Genomic DNA, 10,384 nt, shown 5'->3' with positions numbered 1-10,384 from the left:
ACTGGCACGTACATTCGCAGGAGTAAGCTTGACCCAAAATCTTCCAGCAAAAGCGGCTGACCACAGAGCTGCGGAAGAGAAGAAATTTGTGACTCCGGCGCCCGATAACACAATGCCCATCAACAGCGATTTCACGCTCAAAGACCTAGCAAAGGCAATTGCTGGCATCAAGACGGGAAACGTGGCCACTGGCACGGACCCGATCTCTTACAAGATGATACAGCATCTCCCAGACAGCATGCTTGAAAAACTCCTGCTCTTCTTCCAGGCCTGCTGGGAGGGGAACTGCATTCCCCAGGCCTGGAGAGAAGCTCTAGTCGTTGCGATTCCAAAGGAAGGGAAGCCTAAAAACTCCCCCTCCAGCTATAGACCGATTTCACTGACACCCCACCTGGGGAAGATCTATGAGCGCATGGTAAAGAACAGGCTTGAGTTCTTCTTGGACAAACACAATGTCATCCCGCTCTTCCAGGCTGGGTTCCGAAAGGGAAGGAATTGCATGGAGCACGTGGTCAGACTCACAGCTCATGCAAAACGAGCACTCACCAGAAACAGGATCCTAATGGCCACCTTTTTCGACATCAGGCGCGCCTTTGACACAGTATGGCATGGGAAGCTTTTGGACAAACTTGCGAAGCTGGGCTTATCAGGCAGAATACTGGGCTTCGTCCAGGAATTCCTCAGAGACAGGACCCTGGCAGTCAGGGTCGGACAGTCTGTCTCTAAGTCTCACTCCATTGATATGGGCGTACCTCAGGGGAGCATCATTGCCCCCATCCTCTTCAGCTTGATGCTTCACGATATTGGTCAGATTGGCCTGGAAGGAGGAACAATGTCTCTGTACGCAGATGACCTAGCCTTCTGGATGGAACCAGTCAGACACCACATGACTGAGCAGAACAGACTCAAGTATCAAGCGCAAATTGACAAGATCGCAAAGTATATGCTTGCAAACGGCTTTGAACTCTCACACGAGAAGACAGTGTTCCTGGTGTTCACAAGAAGAAGGGGGCTCAAAGCCCAGTACCACCTGACCCTAAACGGAATGCAAATCAAACCAAGCAAAACTGCAAAGTTTCTTGGGGTCACGATCTCTGATGATCTGATCTGGCAACAACACATCGACTCTCTAATTCTCAAAGCCCGACGATCAGTCAACCTGATCAAGGTTCTAAAATCTCAGACCTGGGCAGCTGGTAAAGCCCTTGTGCACCTGGTAAAGGCGCTGGTCCGCTCCAGACTAACATACGGACAAGAAGCCTACTTCAGCATGCCACAAAGCCTCTGGAACAAACTGGAACGCCTGGAGCTCTCAGCCTTAAAACTGGCTCTGGGCGTTCCAAAAGGGGCCATAAACTGTCTCGCCTATCAGGAAGCAGGCATGATCCCCCTGAAGGAAGAATGTCACCTCCGCTGCGCTCAGTTCGTTGCTCGAGCATCGGCTGTACCCAACACTGTACAGGAAGTGTTCACGGCAACCTTCCATCCGACACAAACCTCCTGGCACGAGACCTGGAAAGAAAAGAAAACATGCTTGGCGGAGCGGTACGAAACCCTCCACGACCATACCATAGATGTACTGACCCAGTGCCAAATTGACCAGACACGAATGGCTGAGCTGCCAACCAATCCGTACCCATCATGGCTGATCGAAAAGCCACAGATCAGCCACACGTATGGCGACGCAGTTTCCAAAAAGGAGAACCCACTCCTCCTAGCGACCATGGCCAGGGAGATTCTGGACGGCAGGCTCCGCAACTACCTCAAAGTCTACACGGACGGCTCTGTCCTGGACAACGGCGAGGTGGGTTGTGCTTTTGCGATCCCAGAGTTCAACTTGGTGCGAAAATATAAACTAAACGAGGGGGTCAGTATCTTCACGGCGGAGATGTATGCCATTCTCATGGCCTGCTCCCACGTGAACGACAACGTGGCCATACCCATGGGAGTGGCAATCCTCTCAGACTCGAAATCCTCCTTGCAAGCGCTGGCAAGCGAGACAGGCAACAGACCAGAACTCCGCATGGAAATCCAGGCTCTATGTCACCAAATTATGGTTCGGGGCACCGACCTCGTTCTCATGTGGTTACCATCCCACACAGGCATCAGGGGCAATGACCTGGCTGACAGGGCAGCAAAAGCCGCGGCTCTCTCCGAGGGCCCGGTCCTAGACCTGAAATATTCGGTCACAGAAGCGAAAGGCAAACTGGCTAAGGCTGTGAGAAAAGGGTATGGCGAGACCCTCAAGGAAAGATGCACAAAGCACGGATGGCTAGCGCTGCCTCCGGACAGAAAGGGCCACCATCACCCGTTCCCCCTGAAGGAGATGCAGTTGCTCCGGCGCATTCGCACCGTGAGCTCCTACTACTCCTTCACCTTCCCCCGCTGCGAATGTGGAATGGCCCTAGACTTCCACCACCTCTTCGCAGGTTGCCAACCTCTGACCCCGGAGATGGCAACACTCTCCCAGTACAGGACTTCCCACGGACTAAGTCTACACGACTTCCTCCGACCTCATCAGTCCCTCGGCCTGATACCGATGAGAACCTTGACCCGTTCCATCCTGAAATCGTCCGTTGCCAAATGGTTCTGAGGATGCTGGAAATGCAGGCCCAGCCAGAACCAGTTCAGACTTTCGAAGGATACCCCCAAACACCCCATCCTGTCAGGCCCACCCCCATTCCTGAAATCGTCTGTGGCCAAATGGCTCTGAGGTTGCTGGAGGCATAGGCCCAGCCAGATCCAGTTCAGACTTTAGAAGGACCTCCCCCCAATCCTCCCTCCTGCTGCCAACCGTCGAAAGGACAAGGAACCCAGAGGCCTGTTGGTAGAGCCTTGGCCCTGGAAAGGACAGGGTTCCCGACCCTCTATCTGGCACAGGCCGGGTTTTTTTTTTTTTTTTTTTTTTTTTTTCCCTCGTACCACAACCATCTAAGGTTCCCCATATTAAACTATGTGTATCTATGTTTATATCAATAGTAAATGTCTATGTGTTTATTGTTAGTAAATGTTCTACGTTACATGTATTATGAGTGTATCTTAGGTCTACATATTAATCTAGCTGGATGATCTCGGCATAGCACATCTTACTTCATTAAGCTACAAATTATTTGCTATTACTATTATTATTGCTATTATTATTATTATTATTATGAACCAACCACTTCCATCGCTGCACTTGCCCACCTGCCGTGTTTTCCGCCGACGGGGCCGAAATCGCGTGTGGCCCGTGCACTTGTAAGTTATTCCTTACTCTTTAATTATTTACTATTATTATTATTATTGTTATTACTATTTTCTTTTTTTTATTATGAACAAATCATTTCCTTCGCTGCAATCGCCCACCTGCCGTGTTTCCGCCGGCGGGGCCGAGGTCGCGTGTGTCCCGTGCGCTAGGCTTATAGTTAATGCCACGTTACATTCATATATTCCATGTGTCACCTTAGGTGTATATATTAGATTAGACAGCCAGCCTCTGCCTACCATATCTGAGACGTCCGTCTCTTTTGGGAGGAAGAGGGTGGCCTTTGTAGCTGTGCGAGAGTATGCGAACGACTGTGTATGACAGTGTAAATAGCCTATCCTCTTTTTCTCACCCCCACCCCAGAGGGGGTTACAGAGACACATCTCTGGCCTCCTCACCTGATCCCCTTCCCATGCCTCTGTAGACAGAGGGTGCCATAAAGGCGTTGATGAATAAACCGACATAAAGTCGCAGCCCTGTACATATGTTTTTAACCGGCCAGTATAGGTCCTAGGGAGGACCGGGTTTGCTTTTCGCCAGTTGACTAGCCGCCGAATCCACAAGTACGTAGAGGGTGCCTCAGCTTCTCCACCACGACCCTCCTTGGTCTGACACTCACTCCTTTGCCATGATCAGTCGGATGCCACTTTTCACAATTTTATTCTAAAGTACCAACAAATCAAATCAATTCCCTTCCGGAATAGCAACGTTCCACGTTTCTTGAATACAAAAGCATTTCTGCCTCGGAATGAAAGAATAAATCTCTACAATCGTGTATCTCCTGCAAGGAATTGATTTTAAATCCTGTTCTTCCAGCATTTCCATTACGGAAAGTAAAAGTTTTTTTTTGTTTTTTTTTTTTGTTTTTTTTGTTGTTGCTCATCTTCACCCAGGCACACATCGTAGAGCTTCGGCTCTGATATCTTTGACCCAAATTGCTCTAAGCAGAGAGGTCGTTAAACTGTATTTTCGTCGCATAAGCATGCATTCGCTCCTAGCAGCTGAACACGACACTACACTTGCTTTGCTGTCTACGGGTTTCGCCTTCGGCCTCTACGTTTCCTTGCATTGTTTTCTTGAATAAAAAGTTGAAACAAGACGCTTGGACTTGGGCTTCGTGTATCTTCTACTACCTTCCACTCCTCCACTACATTTTAAAGAAAATTCGAGCGCTTAGTGAAGTTAGTCAAATAAAACAAAACTCCGAAATAACAGTCGAATCCGAAACGATTTCCGAAACGATACGCGTACGCGAATTCGACACGACATTCTAACGACGGACGAGCTCGAAACGAATTCAAAACAATACTGACTTTGAGTATTAAGAGTCTGTATAATGTTCATTTCACTGCTGTTTCCGTACACGCGCTTCGAATCATTTATCGGCGATATATACAAAGTCTTTCATCTTGGGGCACTTGACTGTTCGGCCAGATCTGGTGCTGACTGGGATCTTGCTGGGGCTGGACGGCTTCACCGGAGCCTCTGGTTGATGTCGCTGCGGGGTCATCTTCGCCGGCGGCTGTGGCGTAGTGGTGGTCTCAGTAGCTGTAGGGCATGGTGTAGGTGGCGGTTGCTGCGGGCGATTGCAGGCGGAGTCAGCTGATGGTTCTGGGCTGGCGCTCTCAGCAGTCTTCTTCAGGTGGACTCTGTTCCGACGGTACCGCAGCGAGCCGTTGGCCTGTATCTCGTATGACCTATCATCGAGGCGCTTGGTGACGACAGCTTTCGTCCACTTCTTGTGGCCTAGAGTAAAGGGCTGCATACGTACAGTGTCGCCTTCTTCAAGAGGGGGTAGGTCTTTGGCTCCTTTGTCGAAGTTGGTCTTCTGCTTCTTCTGGTGTGCACGCAGCTTCTTCTTTTCGGCGTCTAAGTCTACCTTTGGTTTCAGGAGTGTTGCTGTTGTTGGAAGCAGTGTTCTGGTTCTTCTGTTGAAGAATCGCTGTGCTGGGCTAGTCCCGGTCGCTTGGCTAGGAGTGTTCCTGTAGTTCAGTAGAGCTAGGAACTGGTCTCCTTCTTTGTTCTTCCTCAGCAAAGCCTTTGCAGTCTTGACTGATGATTCAGCTTTTCCGTTTGCTTTGCTGTTATAGGGACTTGAAGTTCTGTGTTCGAAGTCGAAAGAACGTGCGAATTCTTGAAAGTTGTCCGAGATGAATTGTGGACCGTTGTCACTGACTAGAATGCATGGGGAACCATAGCGGGCAATGTGTGCTTTCAACTTCTTGATGACGGTAGAGGAAGTAGTGTTCTCAAGTCTATCAATCTCCCAGAAGTTGCTGAAGTAGTCAGTGGTCACCATATAGTCTTTCCCGTCGAGTTCGAAGAGGTCGACGCCTACCTTCTCCCACTGACGAGAAGGAAGTTCATGTGGCATGAGAGTTTCTGACTGATTGGCGCTTTGGTAAGTGTTGCATGTTTCACAGGTTGAAATGAAGTTCTTAATGTCTCCCGACATGCCGGGCCAAAACAGACACTCTCTGGCTCTCTTCAGACATCCGTCAATTCCAGAATGAGTAGAATGAACAGCTGTCTTCATCTCTCCACGCATAGACTCAGGAACGACGACTCTTTCTCCTTTAAAGATGAGTCCATCTTGAACTGTCATTTCGTCACGAAAGTGAAAATAAGGAGTGAGGGTGGCTGGTAGATCGTTTCTGTCGTCAGGCCAACCAGTCATGATGGTCGTCTTGAGAAGCTGGAGGTTTTCATCGTTTTCCGTCCTGGCCTTGAGCTTCGCCAGTCTTTCCTCCCGGATGGGCAGGAAACTCACCATATTGACGAACTCAAAATCCTCTTGACGGCTGGGGGCATTGATGTATGCTCGTGAAAGCGTATCAGCGAGGTGCATCTCTTTTCCTTTCTTGTAATGGACAGTGATGTTGTAGTTCTCGATTCGTAGCATCATACCTTGGAGTCGCCGAGGTGCGGCAGACAAGGGTTTCTGGAGAATGGCTTCTAGAGGCTTGTGATCGCTCTCTATTTCAACTTGGCGCCCAAATGTGTACTGGTGGAACTTCTCCAAGGAGAACACTATGGCCAGCATCTCTTTCTCGATTTGAGCGTACCTAGTTTCTGTCTCTGTCAGTGCTCTGCTGGCGTATGCGATCGGGCGGCCATTCTGCATCAAGACAGCACCATGTCCGGTCTGACTTGCATCACATTGGATTGTGATAGGTTCTTCAGGCTTGTAGAAAGCTAGCACTGGAGCTTCTGTTACTAGCTTCTGTACTGCTTTGAACGCTTTCTCATGAGTCGGTGTCCAGGTCCAGACCACATCAGTTCGAGTCAGTTGTCTGATGGGTTCCAAAACGTCAGACAGTTTCGGCAAGAATTTTGCCAGGTAGTTGACGAATCCACAGAAGCGTCGGACACCTTCCACGTCTTCTGGTTCCGGCATCTTGAGCACAGCCTCGACCTTCTCGTGGTCGATCTTTAGGCCGTCTCTCGTCACGAGATGACCTAGAAATGAGATTTCAGTTCTGCCTTCACCTTTGACTTCATGGCAAACGGCACTCGACAGGCAGGTGAGATGACTGGTACCACTGTATCATCAACTTCAAGATGAACGACCCCAGGTAGACTTCCTACACTGTTTTCAAAAACATCAGCAAAACTTGCGAGTTGGTCTTGCTCAACGTTCATGATGCTCTCGAGGTTCTCGTAGTGTACGGTGATCAGATTCATATCCTCAGACGTTTTCTTCCCTATTAGCGGCATGAGGTCTTCTTCAACTACTACAAACTCAGCTGTGTAGTGTTTCTCATTCTTTGGGTTTGTCAGTGTCAACTGTGTTTTCCCCAAGGGTGTAATGACTGTCCCGTCGTAAGTATGTAGCTTCGTCTTGGACTGAGTCATGAGCTTGGTTTTCTTCACGTATTTCTTTGGCATGACATTCACGCTCGCACCCGAGTCAATCTGGTTTTCCCATCCACTGTCATCTCAGCTTTGATGATTTTGCTCTGGCGGCATCTGCTTCCATTCACTGCAAGCAGAGTTTCATCTTCACTACTGTCAGTTTCATCAAATCCAACTGCATTCACTTTCTTTGGTTTTCTGTGTTTCGCAGTTGCACACACCACTCCGAAGTGATTTTTCTTCTTGCAGACCTTGCAGGTTTTCCCCCATGCTGGGCACAGTTCTTTTTTCAGAGGGTGCTTCTGTCCACAAAACTTGCAGTTGTGGATAACTTTCCCGAAGTTCCGGCTTTGGTTTTGCTTCTGAGCTACACTGCATGCTTCTGCAGTCTCATCTTCCCTTTTCAGGGTCCTTAGTTGCTGTGATGTGGCTTCTGCGGCCCTACACATGTCGATGCACAACTCAAGGCTCAGATCTGCTTCTTGGAGTAGTCTTTTTCTTGTCGAGCTGTCTCGGATTCCTAAGACAATCCTGTCTCGCAAGAGACTGTCTTTTAGGCAATCACAGAAGTGACAAGTTGCAGCAAGAGTCCTCAATGCTGCTATGTACTCTTCCACGGTCTCATCCGGCCTTTGCTCCCTCTTATTGAACATGTATCGCTCGTAGGTCTCATTCGTTTTCCCGATGAAGTGAGCATCAAATGCTGCAATGATGTCCGCTACTGTCGGCTCTTCCTCAAGGTGCATACCATTGTACACTCCTAGACCATCAGGTCCCAGTGTATGCAAGAATAGCGCTCGTTTGTATGCGTTACTCTCTGGTTCTAGCTTCGTTATGACGCAATAGTTGTTCCACATTTGTTTGAACATCTTCCAGTCGTCACCTCCCTTCTTTACGTTTAACGGAGGGGGAGGATTCACCCTGGCCGTGTGACGTTGTTGAGGTTGGTTATCACGATGTTCTGCCATTTCTCATAAACGTGTGTTGTTAAGACACGAAGAAAAGTCAAAGTTCGTCAAACGATAGCTAACACAGCTGTACGACAGTCGTGGATCAGGAACTGCTCCCTACATTCGGCGCAAAGAAAAGTTCATTCCACTAGACTAGAGAGTACTCACAGAATGCCAACAGCACGTATGTTGAGCGTAGGGTTTCAAGTTACCTTGCGCTGCCACCATGTTGTGTTATGCGTAGCATACATTCAAAGATTCGACATAAAACACGGAGTCTTCATTCCATGTGCTCGTATCTTTATGCAGGAAGCAAGAGAGAGGAAGTGGGGAGAGTAGTCTCCCTGTACATCGAATAGCCTGGTGCTCACAGTCACACTGTTGCGTAATAACGTAACACTGATAACCCGTGATTTGTAAAAATGTAAAAAATATTTTACAAATTATGTCGAACCTAAAACCGCGATTTGTAAAAATGTAAAAAAAAAATAAAATAAAAAAATAAAAAATCATTTCTCTCTATTCAGCCTATTGTCTCATCGCTGGGAAAGATACCAGTGGAAAGCTAGCAGCAACAGAGTCGCGCTACCCCAAAGTCGAGGGATCCATTAAATTTGTTTTTCTTTCTTTTTTACATTTAGTCTAATTTTGACTAAATGTTTTAACATAGAGGGGGAATCGAGACGAGGGTCGTGGTGTATGTGTGTGTGTGTGTGTCTGTGCGTGTGTGTGTGTAGAGCGATTCAGACTAAACTACTGGACCGATCTTTATGAAATTTTACATGAGAGTTCCTGGGTATGAAATCCCCAGAATTTTTTTCCATTTTTTCGATAAATGTCTTTTATGACGTCATATCCGGCTTTTTGTAAAAGTTGAGGCGGCACTGTCACACCTTCATTTTTCAATCAAATTGATTGAAATTTTGGCCAAGCAATCTTCGACGAAGGCCGGACTTCGGTATTTCTTTCTTTCTTTATTTGGTGTTTAACGTCGTTTTCAACCACGAAGGTTATATCGCGACGGGGAAAGGGGGGAGATGGGATAGAGCCACTTGTCAATTGTTTCTTGTTCACAAAAGCACTTATCAAAAATTTGCTCCAGGGGATTGCAACGTAGTACAATGTATTACCTTACTGGGAGAATGCAAGTTTCCAGTACAAAGGACTTAACATTTCTTACATACTGCTTGACTTTGTTTGTTTGTTTGCTTAACGCCCAGCCGACCACGAAGGGCCATATCAGGGCGGTGCTGCTTTGACATATAACGTGCGCCACACACAAGACAGAAGTCGCAGCACAGGCTTCATGTCTCACCCAGTCACATTATTCTGACACCGGACCAACCAGTCCTAGCACTAACCCCATAATGCCAGACGCCAGGCGGAGCAGCCACTAGATTGCCAATTTTAAAGTCTTAGGTATGACCCGGCCGGGGTTCGAACCCACGACCTCCCAATCACGGGGCGGACGCCTTACCACTAGGCCAACCGTGCCGGTACTGCTTGACTAAAATCTTTACAAAAATTGACTATATTCTATACAAGAAACACTTTACAAGGGTAAAAAGAGAAACAGAACCCGTTAGTCGCCTCTTACGACATGCTGGGGAGCATCGGGTAAATTCTTCCCCCTAACCCGCGGGGGGTACTTCGGTATTGCATTTCAGCATGGATGCTTAAAAATTAATTAATGACTTTGGTCATTAAAAAAAAAAAAATCTGAAAATTATTATTTTTTAATAAAACGATCCAAAATTACTTTTATTTTATTCTTCATCATGTTCTGATTCCAAAAACATATCAATATGTTATATTCGGATTAAAAACAAGCTCTGAAAATTAAGAATATAAAAATTATGATTAAAATTAAATTTCCTAAATCGTTTTAAAAACAATTTCATCTTATTCCTTGTCGGTTCCTGATTCCAAAAACATATAGATATGATATGTTTGAATTAAAAACACGCTCACAAAGTTAAAACGAAGAGAGGTACAGTAAAGCGTGCTATGCAGCACAGCGCAACCGCTACCGCGCTCAACAGGCTCGTCCCTTTCACTGCCTTTTGCACTTGCGGCGGACTACGGTCATTGTGAAAAAATGCAATGCGTTCAGTTTCATTCTGTGAGTTTCACAGCTTGACTAAATGTAGTAATTTCGCCTTACGCGACTTGTTCATTTCTTAATTGTCCTATATATATCGCTGTGGAATTCGGATCGCTTCCTCCCAGTGAAAAGCTAGTAGCAACAAGAGTTGTGGTATGTGTCCAAGATGTGGTAATGTGTCCAAGTTGTGGTATGTGTCCAAGTTGTGGTATGTGTCCAAGATGTGGTCTG

The 10,384-nt window shown here is 47.1% G+C and overlaps 2 protein-coding genes across 2 annotated transcripts; both read right to left on the bottom strand.

Moving 5' to 3' along the window:
• Positions 1-6,703: 6,703 nt before the first annotated feature.
• On the bottom strand, positions 6,704-7,132 carry LOC138945860 (uncharacterized). Its single transcript, XM_070317377.1, has one exon. The coding sequence runs from the start codon at positions 7,130-7,132 to the stop codon at positions 6,704-6,706; it is 429 nt and encodes a 142-aa protein (XP_070173478.1).
• A 5-nt stretch (positions 7,133-7,137) lies between these two features.
• LOC138945859 (uncharacterized) lies at positions 7,138-8,067 on the bottom strand. The gene has a single exon (XM_070317376.1). The coding sequence runs from the start codon at positions 8,065-8,067 to the stop codon at positions 7,138-7,140; it is 930 nt and encodes a 309-aa protein (XP_070173477.1).
• Positions 8,068-10,384: the final 2,317 nt, after the last annotated feature.

This window comes from Littorina saxatilis, linkage group LG13 (genome assembly GCF_037325665.1).
Source record: "Littorina saxatilis isolate snail1 linkage group LG13, US_GU_Lsax_2.0, whole genome shotgun sequence".
NCBI classification, from domain to species: Eukaryota; Metazoa; Mollusca; class Gastropoda; order Littorinimorpha; family Littorinidae; genus Littorina; species Littorina saxatilis.
The sequence above is the reverse complement of the archived record's forward strand: the minus strand, read 5'-3'. Positions and strand labels throughout refer to the sequence as shown.

Excerpts from the sequence above, each read along its gene's own strand:
- LOC138945860 (XM_070317377.1), bottom strand. The coding sequence starts at position 7,132 with ATGCCAAAGAAATACGTGAAGAAAACCAAGCTCATGACTCAGTCCAAG.
- LOC138945859 (XM_070317376.1), bottom strand. The coding sequence starts at position 8,067 with ATGGCAGAACATCGTGATAACCAACCTCAACAACGTCACACGGCCAGG.